This window comes from Carassius gibelio, chromosome B7 (genome assembly GCF_023724105.1).
Source record: "Carassius gibelio isolate Cgi1373 ecotype wild population from Czech Republic chromosome B7, carGib1.2-hapl.c, whole genome shotgun sequence".
In the NCBI taxonomy this organism is placed as follows: domain Eukaryota; kingdom Metazoa; phylum Chordata; class Actinopteri; order Cypriniformes; family Cyprinidae; genus Carassius; species Carassius gibelio.
In genome coordinates, this window is record NC_068402.1 from 4,704,487 (window position 1) to 4,722,248 (window position 17,762).

The window sequence follows — 17,762 nt, forward strand, 5'->3', positions numbered from 1 at the left end:
AGGACTCTTTTAGACGGAAAGTTTCAGTATAAATCTCTGCCGGATTACTCTTCAGTCTGCCACAAGAAACATTACTCTTCATTCAGTCTGCCACAAGAAACAGCAACATTAAAATCATGAACTCAAATGTCATTGTTTAAAAAAAAAAAAAAAATGACTGTAACAGTGCGTAAATCAGACCTTTCTGTAACGCTAACGTTAATAAGCTTAAACGGAAATAACGAAATAATTGTGTAGCGGAGTATTTTTTGTACACAGTGCCGCGAACTGTCAATCACCCCTGTACGCGTGCATCACTGTCCTCCTCAGCTGCAGCAACTTGCGCTCTCTCTCTTCATCAAGCTTTAAAACAAAAAGGGGACAAAAAGATCATATTGTCTTTGTGCATAGGCTATAGATTAATTAGATAAATGAATATCTAAATTTGTGCCTTGCCGTCTACGGTATTTTTTTAGAACTTAGAAAAAAGATGCTGCAGCCAATGAGCAGCCAGCGGGGGCTGCAGGACGACTCAACCTCCGCAGACAGTTTTTAATGTTTATCAGACAATAAATAGCCTACTCAAGATTTTGCTTTAGTATAACTCACAACGCGTTTCACACACCTTCTCCGGCCACGTTGAGTTGTTGACACTTAACAGTGGGAAAAGCGACACATGCGCTATTCACTTGTATAACTTAAGGGTGAATGGGTAATGTAGTTTCTGCTCTGGGTGGGATGAATTAGGAAGCTTGCATTGTGAAGGGCGCTCTTAAAATCGGCAGTGCAGGTAAAAGATTAAAACCTCTATTAAAACAGATGTCCAAATGAGCATACCGGTACGCTACAAGCACGTTCTGGGCGCACGGAGAGGTGGCGGTACGCTCAAGAGATATATTTGGAATATATTTGGAAGTGGCAGTACTGAGTACTGGTGTGTACCGGCCCACTTAAAGCACTGGCAATGACTATACTTTGGAATTTTTTTGCAGTCCACTTAGAATTCAACATGGAAATCATTTTTGTTTTTTATTGGCATTGATTGTTTTGAAATTCAAATGGTACTTACATGCCTGTGTTTTTATTTCTGTAATAAATATGGCTTTCAAGCCAACAGTTAATTTGGAGGATATTGATGGTTTATTGCAGGTATGTTGTTTACATGAGAAAATCTGTGTTACAAGTTAAACAAAAATTCCAATAAACAATCATATTTTGAATTTAAATAGTTTCTTTGTCTTGAGTTTACATTAATTATTTACATTTTACATTTACATATCCAAAAAGTTTCAGTCTTTTAATTGCATTTAATCGCGATTAATTTTAAAAAATTGTGCGATTAATTAGTTAATTTTTTTTAATCGATTGACAGCACTAATATATATATATATATATATATATATATATATATATATATATATATATATATATATATATTTTTTTTTTTTTTTTTTTTTAAATGGCAACATTTACAATAACAGTCATCGAAACTATAAAATAACACAAATGTATAGTTTGAGCATATATGCTGTTTATATTTTTTGTAATTGGGATGAAGTATCAAGGAGGATCAATAGTGAAGTTGGGGTCCCAAGGATTTTTTATTTAGAGCAGACGTGCAAAATGTGCAAATAAATAGATTTACGAGCTTAAAACAAAGATTGTAATAAAAACAGTCTAAAACTAGAATTGCAAGTAATAAAAATAATACCAACTCCCCTCTACGACAGTGAGACATGGTACACAGCACTACATCCATTCACTACTATAGTGGCCATCTTAAATACACATGTTTTCCCAATCTCCCCAAATTGGAACATACCATTTTTATATAATAAATACAATTAATAATGCAATTAAAAAGAATAACGGATAAACCAAAACATTTACATACACTAGTGAAGCTAAGCGTTTTTCTCAGTTTCTCAGCTTCCTATTGCCACGCCTGCTTAGCTAGACGAAGAAATACAAACAAGCAACCAGCATTAACAGTGAAAACGGTGATGGGAGACCATTTCAAAGTCTGTCCATCACAGAGTATTTTAACATATCATTTTTGATTGTGTTGTGAATTAAAAACCCAAAACTGTCAACCAGACCCAAAAACACTGGCTGGGTAACAAAAAAATGAGCGCCACACAAGGTTTAAGGTCTCTCATAAAGTATGAAAAACAATGTATTCTGTATGACACTGTATGAACCTTTGAATTCTGTCAGAGATCACTTTTACACTACTTAAGATATCATCTGCTATAACATTTGAAATAAAAGTCACTCAAACTATAAGATAACTGTGTACCTACCTGCTAATTTATTTTGGGGCAAATTTGTACCCAAAGGTGAGCTAAACAAGACAAAATCTCCACATTTTGTATAAAATGTGTAATAAAAACACATTAATGTGTGTGTGTGTGTGTGTGTGTGTGTGTGTGTGTGTGTGTGTGTGTGTTCGCGTGTGTGTGTGTGTGTGTGTGTGTGTGTGTTCGCGTGTGTGTTTGCACGTGAGCACTTCAATGGACCTTAAATTAAAGCTGGAAATTTTAAAAGTGTGATTAATATTTGTCACTGTTTCCATTAAAAACAGCAGTGTTCGGGAAATGTCTTTAAATGACTGGTCTTTTCACTCAATAAAGCTAATTTGCCCAAAAGCACATGCAGATAAGTTTTCTCTGAAACTTTCTTCTCATTTCTCAATACAGAAGTAAATTCACGTGGGCTCCAATCACGGGCTTGAACAGGATGCTGTGGTTTTTCTGGTTCACCAGTCAGCATGCTTCTCTCTTGTCAACAGGCCAGACAGCGGTACTCTTCACAGTGCTTCTCTGTAATCTAAATGAGAGGAGGATGGAGATAGGTTTAATGAACCTCATCCAGTCAAGCGGCCCGTCCATTTAGATTCCCCCAAAAGTCACTGCCAATTAAATGGGGCTTGCTGGATGAGCGGAAGTTTATGGGGAAAGGGGAGACAGGGACTTAACGAGGTTAAATTAGGACACCCTCTCCACACACACACACACACCTTCCCACAACGACTGCCAGGAGAGTCCAGTCTATTATTGTTGGTCTTGCCATTATCCTGAAATAAACAAGAGGCAGCATACAAGGTAGAAAGAGAGGAGAGAAAGTGGGGGGAAAGGAGCAGAAGAAGAATGAGGGTAAAAAATAATGAGCAAGAAAGAATTGAAAAACGAGGCCTTTATACATGTTTTTTTTTTTTTGTGATAGTTCATGTGTGCTCGATTTGGTGGGGGGGGGGGTTAATGTGCATGGTTGTTATTCATGGTTGAACAACTTCTGCACAGCTAGATCTCAGTAATTGATCCTCTTTAAATAAAAACAAATCAAGTCAGCTCAATTTAAGCATGCTATTTTGGAAGCCCAATAAGAAGTCAAGGAGAGAACGAAAGATGAGTGCAGAGTGATTTAAAATGGATAGTTCACAACTAGTTTTCATTATATGACAATTTTATGAAGAATCTTTATGCATAAGTTCATAGGAGCCACATGAACCACAACTGTCAATCACCAAAATCAAGCTCTAAAAATGAGCATAAAACACAATAAATGTAACATAATGTGGCCCATATGATTTACATGCTATATTTCCAAGTCTTCTGAATAATCCAGCACTTCACTCAAAATAACTGTCTATTAGTGTTCAAAGATTCAGAGATCTGATTCTCAAATGAACAGCTCAGATGGTAAGATTATCAGTGAATAACTTACATTTCAGGACGATTCCTCACAAAGATACGATATGATTATTCTGGAATTATCATATATACTCGTTTTATAGGGATTTGTTCTTTTTTGGAGCTTGATAGGTGTGAAGCTTGACTAAAAACGGAATGTGTAAAGAAAAGTGTGAAAATTATCCTTATATGTTCCACAGAAAAACAAGTTTGGAAAAAAATATAAAAGCATTTGAGTGAGTTATTAAATAATTTTAAGTGGTGTATCTTTTTAAAATGGAGAAAATAAGGGGGAGGTGAATACTGAAAAATAAAAATGTGGTGAAGACAAAAGTGCAAACAAGTGTACAGAAAGAAGTGATGGAGTTCACAAGTCCAATAGTAAGAGATCAAAAATAAGATGAATAGTCCTCTTGTTTCTGTGGCTGTATGAGGAGGCCATGGGGAAGAAGAGAAAGAGAGGTCTTTGTTTTCAGAGAAAAACCCTTCTCTCTCTTCTTCACTAGATTAGACCCGCTCCCTCTTTCTTCAGTATCAAGAATGTTATTGGGGATTCTTCTGTCTTGAACTCAGAGGAACTGAGATCACACACAAACAGTGCTGCTGTACTTAAATGAGCGTAAGTGAATAGTTCACCCCAAAATTGAAATTCCATCATTTTCTGGAGCTTGACATTCATTAGTCAATGTCTAGTTTAGTTGTATAGAAAAGAGCAGCTTGTATGAGTGGCATGAGCACCAAGAACTGATCCTAGATCTTTCATTTGGGTCTTTGCATGTGCAGTAAATGTATGTAAAATAAAAAGGTGCATGTGGGCGGTCTGCATATGTGCATTTAATGAGAGCATGAAACATTCATAACCCTTACTGCAGACTCGACGTACATTAAAGCAATATTTTTCTCTGTCTCTATCTTGTCCTTCTGAGTACTCTTTACGATATTGATCCATGTGCAAGAGACCCTGAGAGACAGTCTGGCTGCAGTCTGTAGTCTAAGTGTTGATTGTTAGTCTCTCAAATGCCCTGTTTTCTGCTCCTTCAAACCTCCTCCACCTCACCAAAAGCTCCCTCCTGTAATCTCTCTCCGTCTTCCTCCTCTCATACTCTTCCTCATTCTTTCAGTCGTGTGGTGGATCTTCTTTCATTCAGTGTAACGATGTGACTCAGAGACTAAATCAGAGTTAATTTCCACAGCTGTAATAGCTGAGTTTTATGTTGATTTGGTATAATGGTTTTTATAACCAAGAAAAGTAACTCTTGCTTTACAATCTGCAAAAATAGCAGCAATCTCAGGTATTCCAGAAAAACTGGATTTTGCCATCTCTAAAGAAAAGAATCAGAATCAGAAAGAGCTTTATTGCCAAGTATGCTTGTGCATACAAGGAATTTGTTTTAGTGACATAAGCTTCCAGTACACAATAATAAATTAGGCAAATAAATAAGTGTATAAACAATTGTGCTATAAATGATAATGGAACAGGATTGAGTAAGATGCAGGGATGTACTAGGATGGAAGGGTAACACATAAATATAAGGATATTGCACATTTTTATTGCATAAGTGGGGAACATGTAACAGTTCATGAGGTAGATTGCCTGGGGGAAGAAACTGTGCTTGTGCCTGACTGTTCTGGTATTTGCGGCTCTGAAGCGCCGGACAGATGGCAATAGTTCAAAGATGATTTTCTGAGCCTTTTTCCTCACTCTGGATGTATACAGTTCTTGAAGGGTGGGCAGGGGAGCACCAATAATCCTTTCAGCAGTCCGAACTGTTCTCTGTAGTCTTCTGAGGTCTGATTTTGTTGCTGAACCAAACCAGACAGTTATTTAAATGCACAGTACAGACTCAATGACGGCCGAGTAGAACTTTTTCAGCAGCTCCTGTGGCAGGTTAAAGTTCCTCAGCTGGCGGAGGAAGTACAACCTCTGCTGGGCCTTTTTCACAATGGAGTCAATATGATTGTCACACTTTAGGTCCTGAGAGATGGTGGTTCCCAGGAATCTGAATGACTCCAATGCAGTCACAGTGCTGTTTATGATGGGGAGCGGGGGGAGTGCACTGGAGTTTCGCCTAAAGTCCACGATCATCTCCACTGTTTTGAGCGTGTTCAGCTCCAGGTTGTTAAGACTGCACCAGACAGCCAGCTGGTCAAGCTCTTTTTCTGTAAGCAGACTCGTCACCGTCCCTGGATGAGGCCGATGACTGTAGTGTCTGCAAACTTCAGGAGCTTGACAGAGGGGTCTTTAGAGGTGCAGTCGTTGGTGTACATCGAGAAGAGCAGTGGGGAGAGAACACATCCCTGAGGGGCACCAGTGTTGGTGGAGCAGCTGTTGGACATGAATTTCCCCAGTCTAACTAGCTGTTGCCTATCTGTCAATCCACTGGCAGAAAGAGCTAGGAACAGGGTCAGTTTGGTCTTAGGGCTGTGCAAAAAATCGAACGCGATTTTCATGCACATCTCATCAGTAAAGACGCTCCTTTAATTAGAAGTATTATCTCCAGCACTTGTGTTAGATCAGGGTTGCCAAGTTTTCACAACAAATCCTTCCCCAGCGCTTCTCAAAACTAGTCCAAAACTTTTCGCGATTCCAGGAGGTTCCCAGATTTAAAAAAAAAATGCTTCCCGGGGTTAAAATATACGTTTTTTTTTTTTTTTTTGGCATGGATGTCTTGGTAAAATTCACATATTAGGGGCTAAATATCACGTTATTGGTATTGGGGTAGCTTCGAACCGCGGACATGAAAAACAACCGCAGACTTGGCAACACTGGTTCAAGTGGAGCGGCAGTTACTACACAGAGCCGTCGTCTACTGACAAATAACACAAAATCGCTTTCAAAATCGACAAAGAATCGCCTCCGATTTTAAAATCTAGTTTGTGTAGATTGTCAGTGAATTACGGCTCGGTGTAGTAAATGCCAACCATTGTTGCCAAGTCTGTGGTAAGTTTGTCATGTCCATGGGTCGAATCGACAATACCAATAACGTGACATTTAGCCCCTAAAATGTGAAGTTTACCAAGGGAACCATGCCATAAAACTTAAATTGTAACCCCGGAAAGCAATTTTTTATCTCCTGGAAACGCGATTGGGCTACTTTTGGACTAGTTTTAAGAAGCAATTTGGGCAGGATTTGTTGTGAAAACCTGGCAACCCTGATCTGAACACGTGCTGGAGATAATACTTTTAATTAAAGGAGCGTCTTTACTGATGAGATGTGCATGAAAATTGCATTCGATTTTTTGCACAGCCCTATTTGGTCTGGAAGGCTGTTAGGATGATGGTGTTGAAAGCCGAAACTAAAGTCCACAAACAGGATCTTCACATAAGTCCCTGTTTTGTCCAGATGTTGCAGGATGAAGTGCAATACCATGTTGATGGCCAAACCATTCATCCATGTATCGTTCTTTTTATCAGTCCATCCAAACAAAAATCTTTATTTTTATTTGCATATCCATCCATCCATTTATCTATTCATCCATCTTTCTTTTTATAAGTCCATCATTCTATCTATCTATCTATCTATCTATCTATCTATCTATCTGTCTGTCTGTCTGTCTGTCTGTCTATCTTTCTGTCTATCTATCTATCTGTATGTCTGTCTGTCTATCTATCTGTCTGTCTGTCATTCTTTTTATATCCATCTGTCCATTAGTCCATCCATTTATCCACCCATCTTTCTTTTTATTGTTCCATTCTATTTTTTATTCCTGTCTATCGTGCTGCTCTGTCAATAAAGTTTATAAAAAACTTTGTCAAGCCAACATACACACTAATGGAATATGAGTCTTTTGTCCTGTCAGTCATGGACTGTCAATCAAATTTGCATACAAAACCAAATTATCCCCTGGAAATTATAAATTTTACATTTATATGTTCAAAATCGCATGTTTTTGGAATTTGCTCTAGTAAACACCAAATTTACAAGCACTAGCTATGATGGCATTCGGTAGCCAGCCTATCGGGCCGAGTTGTCTCAAGTGAGAAATATGCCATTGTGTTTTAGCACCAGTTTAATTGGATGTGGGTGACAGGAGAATAGAGGAAGGAATTGTCTATGTGGCAGTGTCTAATGGATTCAGAGCTAATTAAGTTCACACAAGAGATAGAGGCTCCCCACCATCAGAGGGACATAATGGCAGATTGTGTACGTGTTTGTGGGTTCACCCACACACATGCGAACGCGCTGAGCAGTAAACACAAGTTTGTTTCTAATCACACTATTGTCTCCGTTCTGCATGAGAGGATCAGAGGTGAGCAGCAAGCTCCTGTGGGCCTCTCTATCTGAGTATGCATGTTTCTTTGTTTTGGGCTTTTTTTCAGATCATTCCGTTTCACGCCCTCTCCTAGTTTTCCTCAATATCGGACTCGTTTCCTCCCTTCTAATCTTTGTGTCTTTCTTTTTCTACCTTCATTTCTCAGTGTGTTTGCAGACCTACTTGCCCTCCCTTTGAACGCCCATTTTACGGTATGTTTGCGGTGTTTGAATGTAAGGAAGCGAGGACACCGGGGGCCAAAATAAAAGCACAGGATGTTTTGGTGGTTAAGCTAAGACAAAACACATTGAGACTTGAAATTAATCTATTAGAAGTGTTAGAGAGGGGCAGTGAGGAAAAAGAGCAAAAACAGGTTGGAAATTAATCAAGATGAACACAATTCTACAGTACTGACTGATTGTTTGAATTCCGTCTCTGGAAGCATGTGACGATGTGCATGCAGAGGATGCAAAATTAACATCTGTCAAACAATGAATGCCAGTAAAAATGACTTTGGAAAGTAAATAATAAAAAAGTTACTAGCCAGAAGTAGTAGGTACTATTAGGAGCTGCTACAACTACACTATACTTACAAAGTTCTGGCATGAAGCGCTAGATGGCACAGTCCGATAGATCTAAGTCGTTATGACATGACATCATCATCACGTGACACGTTCTCTCCTGTATCTATAGCCAATGAGCTCGCTGCTCAACATTCAAATACTTAGCTAATGTTTGTGGTAACTCCACTCCAGAAACCCTCCAGCTTCCCCAGCTCCACCTGTATTTATCTGCTATATGCACCCAATCATGTACTGTATGTTATTTGTGCAGCAGCAGTATTTCTTACATGCTCAGAGCAGCATGTTGGTGGATGTATTGGCAGTAGCGAGTCTTGGTACTTGCTCTGCCACAGCAGATCTATTCCGACCAAATCTAGACCAAATGCATTAACATTGTCATGTACATCACCGTGCCAATCCCTTTGAGAGTTGTCATGACAGAAATGGTTTTAAACTAGGGCTGTCATTGTTAACGCATGTGATTCATTTTACAAATCCTAACCTATTCTAACCCTTTAACCGAATTTTGCTTCTCTGCTTGCGATTAGATAATTTTAAGCTGCTATACTCTGGGGAAGTTTTCAGTCCAATGATCCAGTAAGCAAATGCATTCAAACAATCTGTCCAAAAAAGCTCTAATATAAAGGAAACCAGGCTGATTACATCAAAGATTGCAGAGCTCTCTCATATTCCGTGATTGTTTCTGAAGAGCGCGCACCCTTACAGTCGTGCTGTGTGAAGTACAGACTGAACGCATTGTCAACATCCCACTGCTGCTGTATGGCCAGATGACACGCAAACTACTGTTTCTCGAGTAAAGTTTTGATGGATGAATATTGGAATCAAGGTAAAGATGATTGCTGTGGCATACAGGAGTCATACAGTAAGCATGCGTGTGTCCGTTATATGAATGCATGTATAAATGCTCTTGACGTACTGATCGCACCTTGTATTTATGCACAGCACAGACATTTACGCTCATTCACGTTGTTTCCACACACATTCACAATAATGAATGGATCTGTCTGATACAGTAGTAGATATATGCAGTCAACAGGCGGTTGGTTTAGTTTTTTATTTATTTATTTTTTTGCCATATCCATGTGGTCCTGTTCAGTATCGCAACTTGAATTCTCTAAAATGTAAAACAGTTATTCGCCGTTGCACTGTACAAATACTATAGTTTTTTTCTTTCATATGTGCTTATATGGGCTCCTTTGGTGTCCTTTTGGAGTTTCTAAGTGTCCTTTTTTGGAAGAAATTCTAAATTTATCTTTAAAAAGTCTTTCAGAAAATAGAGATTTTGGGGAATTTTGAGAGTTTACTTTGCTGGATGTAGCAAATGATGACAAAATAAACATTTGAAACAAGATACATAGCCTATGCTTAATTTCATGTGCGATTAATCATGTTTAATCACAGAAAAGGGATGTGATTTATCTGAATTAAAATGTGAATCAATTGACAGCCCTATTTTAAACATCAGAAGTTTAATGATAGATAGATAATTTGTGTAAATGTAATTAAATTGAATTATTTAAATATTCACCATCACCAGTCATTATTGGAACCCAAATAGTTGACGGAAGCAATTGTTGAAGTATTTGTTTGTCTGTCCAGTCATGTATGACAGCACATGTCTGTCTGTGTGTGTTTTATGGATGAATAAGTCATTAATCCATCTTGACTGACTGTCTGATGCTCTACTCTAGCATACACTTTGGTTTGTGTGTGTGTTCGCTCCTGCTGCATCTTGGAGTGTCTGACTTTATCAATTATCTGCTTTAATGAAATCGACTGAGATTCAGCTGGTGATTGAAGGTGATAAAGGGGTTAGAAAAGTGTCTGTGTAATAGATCTCCATGGCAACAGTCAATGGGAGTGAGTCACATTGATGGAATGGCCTCTGTTGGGAAGATGGGGAAATCAAATTGAGGCAGTTTCTATAGCGACGCTCCACTGCAGCTGCCTCTGCATCTGTCTCGGTGTGTGTGTGTGTGTGTGTGTGTGTATGTGTTGTTATATCTTGAGGAGTAAGAGCTCATTGGTGTCTAAACTGACCTAACGACTAGCTATTTACACTCAAAGGATCCAACCATCACCTTCAGATAAAAAATAAATAAATAATAAAATGTGTAGTTTCACAAAGTGACTCATCATTTAATCTTTCTATAGCCCTCACTTACACAATACTCTCTTTTCCCCTCATTTGGACTTTTTTTAGACATCCGCGACCGTAGGAAGAAACCAGTCATGCTGTTCATTCACGGTGGCTCTTACATGGAAGGAACCGGAAACATGTTTGACGCCAGTGTGCTTGCGGCATATGGGAACGTCATTGTAGTCACCATGAACTATAGGCTGGGAGTTCTGGGTAAGTGTACTTCATTTATTTCCCATTAACTCTTCATGCAGGTCGGAAATCACAAGAGGCACAGAAACTGCTCCATATGGCAGAGCAGATCATTTCTTGTTTTACTTTGGACGTTTTCACACATTTTTCTATCATGTTTATTACAGATGGTAAGCATCGCTGCATCGGCATAAAAGTTAACGATGCAATGCATTGATTTAAAAAAGTGTTCTTTGGATACAAGTTGGCAATTGTATCAAGATGTTTCGTTGTTGCAACATATGCTCATTGGAAATGCATGCCTCTTTATATACATTTCTGCAAAACTGAAAAAACGTACCTACTATATATGTACAAATTGCAGATCTGTAGTTTCCAGTTGAAATGAACATTACCGGCAGTAAAACTCCAACAACTTTTATTCCTTTTCACACAAAGTATGATTTAGAGGTACAGAGTTTTGTTTTATCAAGGGTAAATTTCACACAAATGCTTTCAGAATATTATGTTATGACTTGATTTGAATCACGTATTGAACATGTTTTAGCCCCACTCTCTGGACAATTCACTTTAAAATTGTTGTGAAACGTGCTGTAGGGTACATAATGTATTTGTTGTATTGAATCGAAAAAAACATTGCACTGCATCGTAATGAGGTTAATCACATTACCGTATTTTCCGGACTATAAGTCACACTTTTTTTCATAGTTTGGCTGGTCCTGCGACTTATAGTCAGGTGCGACTTATTTATCAAAATTAATTTGACATTACCCAGAGAAATTAACTAAGACACCTGAACCAAGAGAAAACATTACCATCTACAGCCGCGAGAGGGCGCTCTATGCTGCTCAGTGCGGCTGGAGACGGTAATGTTTTCTCTTGTTTCTAAATAAATGCGACTTATAGTCCAGTGCGACTTATATATGTTTTTTCCCTCATCATGACGTATTTTTGGACGGATGCAACTTATACTCAGGTGCGACTTACAGTATAGTCCGAAAAATACGGTACATACATATCTGCTTCATATCTGTCTACATTGTATCGTAATGTTGGTTATGCATTGAGATGGGTATCACATTGGCCTCCGTTATGGAGATGCCCAACTCTAATGTTTTTGAAGGCAGCTTTTGGATTCATGTTTTTTATTTATTTGATTTCAGTTATTTCATTTTAGTAAATCCGTTCATTTGGAATGTTCATTTGGGCATTTGGAATGTTCATGTTTTGTGTTTCAATCATGTACATCAAGCAGAAGTTTTTGTCTGATGAACTAATTCACGGATTCATTTTTCTTTTGTTTATACTAACAGTATGTCAGTGACTAAAAACTGTGCAGAGAAGAGGGAATGAGATGAGCATTAAATACCAGGCAACATTTCCGGCTACACAACACTTCTAGCGGTCTGGTCAAGATAGTTAACTTTTAGTCTGGGTTTTAAATCTGGGTGAATTGAGCCATTGATTTTCTACAGAAAAAAGCGCCAGCAGATCCCACAGTGCTCCAATTATAGGCTATAGTTCAATTTTTGCTTAATTGGTGTTATTATATAAGAGTCGCTTAAAGTAAATGCTGGATCAGAATAGCTCCCCGGGGAAGCTACCTGCTATTGTCATTAGAATGAGTTTCTTTATTCGTTTTGACCGCAAAGCTGAATATGCATAGTTCGGAAGTGTGAGAGTTACTTAAGGGTAATATGAGGACTTATGAAAGCGTTTTTGAGTTAAAGTGCTAAATCCTTTCTCATTTCCTCTCTCTTTCTCTCTTTTATTATTTTACAAGTCTGAAATATTGAAGAGTGATATATTCATGCAGATTAGCTTTGACTCGGTTTTATTGGGCCACAGCAGTTAGAAATATATTTTTCCATTTCTTACTTTAACTGCGGCACTGCCCAGAGTGGAGATAAAGCAGCCTTTAGATTTGCACTTAATAAAAAATAAATAAAAAAAGAAAGACGCTTGAGATGTTCAAAGCATTACTACTAAACTGCAGAATGGTTGGATCTGGTTTGTATTCGTAATACTTGTAATATATAACAAACACAAATACAGCTGAAGGGCTAAAGGCTGAGTCAGATGGTTCTAAGGCCCTGGGTGTGGTGCTTTAGCATTTTGACTTTCTCTGGTCGAATTAGTGTGTTATGTACTTGGCTCTGGAGCTTAGTGCAGATAGTGAAGCTTAGACATGTCAGCCTCTCAGCTCAGTTCTTCCTGCCATGCAAAAGACAGTGCTTATGTTTGTTTGTGAATGTCTTTCTCTCACTGCCTGTTTGTCTCTTCATAGACTCAATACTTTCCCATTTAGATATAATGCAAAGAACAAGGAATTTAAATTGAGGCAGAGAGAGAGAGTATGTGTGTGGGTCTACAGCATTGAAGCCGCAGTGGGATTAGTAGTGACCTGTTAATTTAAATAAAAATATAAATTTTAATGGTACCAAAACTGTTCATGGAGCAGTGCTGCGGAGTAACTAACTAAAAGTAGAGACACTACTTGATAGCTTGATAGTAGCTAAGCTGTTTTCAAACCGGTGTAGCTATTTCATTTAAGCTATTTTTGATGACATCACTGCATTCCACTTGTTAATATCACATAGTTTGCACATTGATCTTTTTTATATATTGATCTTTTTTATATCATGTAGTGGTGGGAAATATGAACTCCATATTAAAGTTCAGCAAACTGATTAATTTGGTTAATTAACTTTTTGTGAACCAGTTTGTATAAATTAGGTGCTTATTTTATTACAGTAGCTAACATTATCCTAACAAACTGTTACACTAAACTAAGATACTGATTTATTTTAGGCCTTGTACTAAAGTTGTCATAAGATTTTTTGTTTGTTTGTTTCTTTAACACAATGTTTAAGTAAAACTAGTTATTCATCTGTTTTCAACTGAGTTACCGAGTTATATAATTTGGTGTGTCTTCTAGTTGTATTGATTATAATTTAATACAAAATTATAATTTCAAGTTTAATACAGTTACCCATATTGAGATCACTGTTTGATTTAGTTTTTTTTCCCGCACCAGATCAATACTGCTCTAATTGAAATAATAAAGTTTGGGGTCAGTAAGATGTATTTAAAATAAATAAATACTTTTATTTGGCAAGGATGCATTACATTGACAGTAAGGATATTTAAAATGTGATGGAATATTTCAAATTAATGCTGTTTATTTGAACTTTCTATTCATCAAAAAAGTACATATCATGCATATAAAGCAGTACAACTGTTTTCAACATAGATAATAATATGAGCACTAAATCTGCATATTAGAATGATTTCTGAAAGATCGTGCAACATTGAAGGCTGTAGCAATGACATAATATTACTGTTTTACTATATTTTTGATTAAATAAATGCAGACATAGAGACTTTTTCCAAAAACATTAACTGGTCGCCTTTAAAGGCGCAATATGTAATTTTTCTGCTTTAAAAATAGCAGAAATCACTATATCTATGTTATTTATATTTTTTAGTTGTGTACTTACATTATCCCGACAGTTTCCACAAACTTTCAAATCCAGAGAAAATTATAGTTTAATTAGAAGACACGGCACGTTTCTTTATTTCCGTTTTGTCGCCTGTCTATGGCGTCATATAAACTTTGACCCCTCTAGTTTATCTAACTTCCTGCGGATCCGCCAAATACAAAGGTGAACAAAAGCAAAGACGAGACGAAGAAGAAAAAGTAGTAGCTAGCCTTGATCGAGACTATTATATTTTATATTTATATTGTTTATATTCGTATTTAAACTTCAATCAGTAACTTAGTTATGGATCATGATTATGCTTTGCCTGCACGTTCTGTGAAGCGCAAACATACGGGTTTAAATAAATGACCCGAGATGGTTTTGGGACAAGAGAAGCAACAAGACACGGGTTAATATTGGAGTTGCATTTCCAAGATAGAGTTTCGTGACAAGCTGAAACTACAGAGAGATGCCGAACTCGCTTGCATTCTGATAAACAGGTATGAATCCATTCAGCTAACTGTATCTATCCGTATATTTTGTGAAACGATGATGTCTTGTGTAAAACGCAGACGGAATAGCTCTCATTTATAGTATAATGTAAATCTACATTTGTTCTATATATAGCTGGATAAAGTAGCTTCAAATGCAGTTCACTATCTTGTTCGATATCATAGTATAAACGTAATTATAATTATTAATGAAAGGCGACTGTGTTTTTATAACATATATTACTACTAGCTAGATGGAATATTGATTTGATAGGGGTCTCATAATTCATATATCTCTCCGTTCGAAAAGACGTGATTGTCAAAATACTAAGTTAGAATGAGTGAGGAATGTGGGAAGCGACAGAGCGCGTATTCCAATGAACAACAACTCCCATGAGCCTACGCTCTTTCCCGACGTCATCAAAGTACGTCTTATGTTATTATTGATTGAGTGACCCCTGGTGGCCAAAAATCCCATACTGTACGTTTAAAAAAACTTTAGTATCACTTTAGTGAACGATAGTATCAGGGCCGTCGCCAGAACAAACCAAATGGGGGGGCATTTAATTTTCATAGGGGGGCACACTTTTTTTAATGATCTGAGACAGACCATAACAACAACCCATATTAGGCTATAACTAAAATATACCACAATAGTCTTGTTTTGTTCAATTATTCAAATAAAATACTTCACCGTATGATCTCAACGTCTCTACTACGGCGTGCGCACTATTGAACACTCGACATGGGAAGCAGAATGCTGCATCAGCTTTGACACTATATTCAAGTCAGTCTCGAGTCTGATACCATGAAGACACAAAGGAGCGATTTTTATTATTGTACAAGCGAGCAGGGTATCGCTGTAAAATGATCTGATTCGGTCCTTCATTTCCAAGATAATCAATGGCCTGAATCTTTGGCCCAGTCACAGCCAGAGCGACGGCAATCACGTCATCACTAGTAGTAGGCCCATTCATAATTAGACCCGCTGCTCTGTCTACGCTGTGAATTTGTGTCTCATTAGACAAATTCTCCAATCCTACCATCTCATTAGCTCCAGAGTCATCTCCACACACGTTGGTGTTGGTCAAAGTCGTCTTTTTCACAGACGAATCTTTAAACCACTTTCTTATATCCATACTGTAGCTTTTCTGTACAAAACCGCCAAAAATGTATTCTGAGATCGCATGCAATGTGCAGCTCAGCTGCGCAAAGGAATTGCGTATAAACAATACAATACTGTATGCTTAACTAAATGAATTGCATGATTTATATATACATATACATATACTTACACACAAACTGCATATTGTAATTTGAATTAATAAAACTACTAACATAAAAATAACATATTGAAAGGTCTGCTGCTGGAGACTTGCCATTGGCTGTTGTATTTGAATAATTAATGAGGTAGGTCTTTGCAAGGTTTGGGTGCTGTTTTGGGATGTCTTAACAGTCATTTATGAATATAATTATATTTAAAATTATGTTCTGTGTAATAATGCATTGAATAATGAATTGTCTGAATCATTTCTGAAGGTAATGTGTTATGCATTTCTAGTGTTACCGTTGTAGTGATTACTGTTCCTGGGAGCCTAACTTTCTAAACAAAATGTAAATCAATAACATGTAAAATCACACGTCTAATGCGAGTTTGGTTAATTGTTCTGTGCGTTACGTTTAGGGGGGCACAAAAAGTAATATGGGGGGGGGCACTGCCCCCCGATGCCCCCCCTTGACGATGGGCCTGGATAGTATACATAAAGGTGTATCCCCCTTCATTGCTAGAGTTGTGCCATACCTAGACCTCAAGGACATTTGGTGCATGCAAGTCTCCACAAAGTTGAAATGTGATGCAGGATTTATAGCAGCAATGACAGGACACAATTAACATCAGCACATCTCATCATGCACTGGCAGCAGTATTCAGTCGTCACGCCCCTCCTCTCCACTTTCAGCTTCTGTCATGAGCCTGGATGTGGGCCAGCAATATGAGCACTGAGGCGACAGTAATTCAAGGAATTGCAGATCCTCTATCATCATGGGTCGTCATCTGAAATGAGAATGAGTGACGTGCTCAAACTATAATTTAGATAAAACCATTGGCCTGCACACAGTCTGTCACTTGTTCAGTCACAGATGCTTTGCTCGTTAGACTTATGGACTCAATTTATAGTCAAACCTCATCCAACTGAAAGAATTCGATTTCATTTTTAGACTTAAGGAAGATTGCATAATTCTTTCATTTAAAGGTTGTGTAGTTGCATGGGTCATTTGAAGGTTGTCTTGATCGTTTTAATATTATATAAGCCACTGGAAGATATTTTTAATACTTCATAGCTGCCATAGTCCATAGTATACCCCATAGTCGCTCTGGCTTTGCCAAGTGTCTGAGGTGGGAACTAAGATTTCAAATCTCTCAACCATTGAATCAATACATTTTCACAATATTTTGAAATATCTTAAATAGCAATAATCACAATGAAAAAAACAAGCACTTTGTTTTTAAATTAAAGTCAATTTAAAAAACATTGTTTATATGAAGTTATCATTAACATGAAAAAGGTTGAATTTGTTAGGCAGTGCATATATATTTACATTAACAAATTAAGAAATGTAGTAAAAAAAGGGTTTTCATTGTTAGTTCGTGACTCTTAATGCATTCCCTATTGATAAATATTATAATAATTACTGATAAATATTTATTTTAAACTTTTACGAAATTAGATCAGGCAGTCTTATTGATCGATCCTGGATTAATTTTATTTCTATAATCGTTTTTTTATGGAGTATGCAACCTTTTATTGTAATTCTATGTGATTTCCCTATGGATTGTTTTGCATTATTATTGTATTCTTCTTAATGCATTAACTAGTGGTAACCATTTGGACCTTATTGCAAAAGTGTTTTAGATTATAAATGCAGTTAGATCTGCTAGTCTTATATTT

At 37.3% G+C, this 17,762-nt stretch overlaps 1 protein-coding gene across 2 annotated transcripts in view; it reads left to right on the forward strand.

Moving 5' to 3' along the window:
* Positions 1-17,762, forward strand: part of nlgn2a (neuroligin 2a) — a 163,928-nt gene that overhangs the window by 99,834 nt on the left and 46,332 nt on the right. For both annotated transcript variants that reach the window (XM_052560852.1, XM_052560853.1), the window contains one exon: positions 10,713-10,862. In XM_052560852.1, coding sequence (XP_052416812.1) covers positions 10,713-10,862 — 150 coding nt within the window. The remainder of the gene's footprint in view (positions 1-10,712; positions 10,863-17,762) is intronic.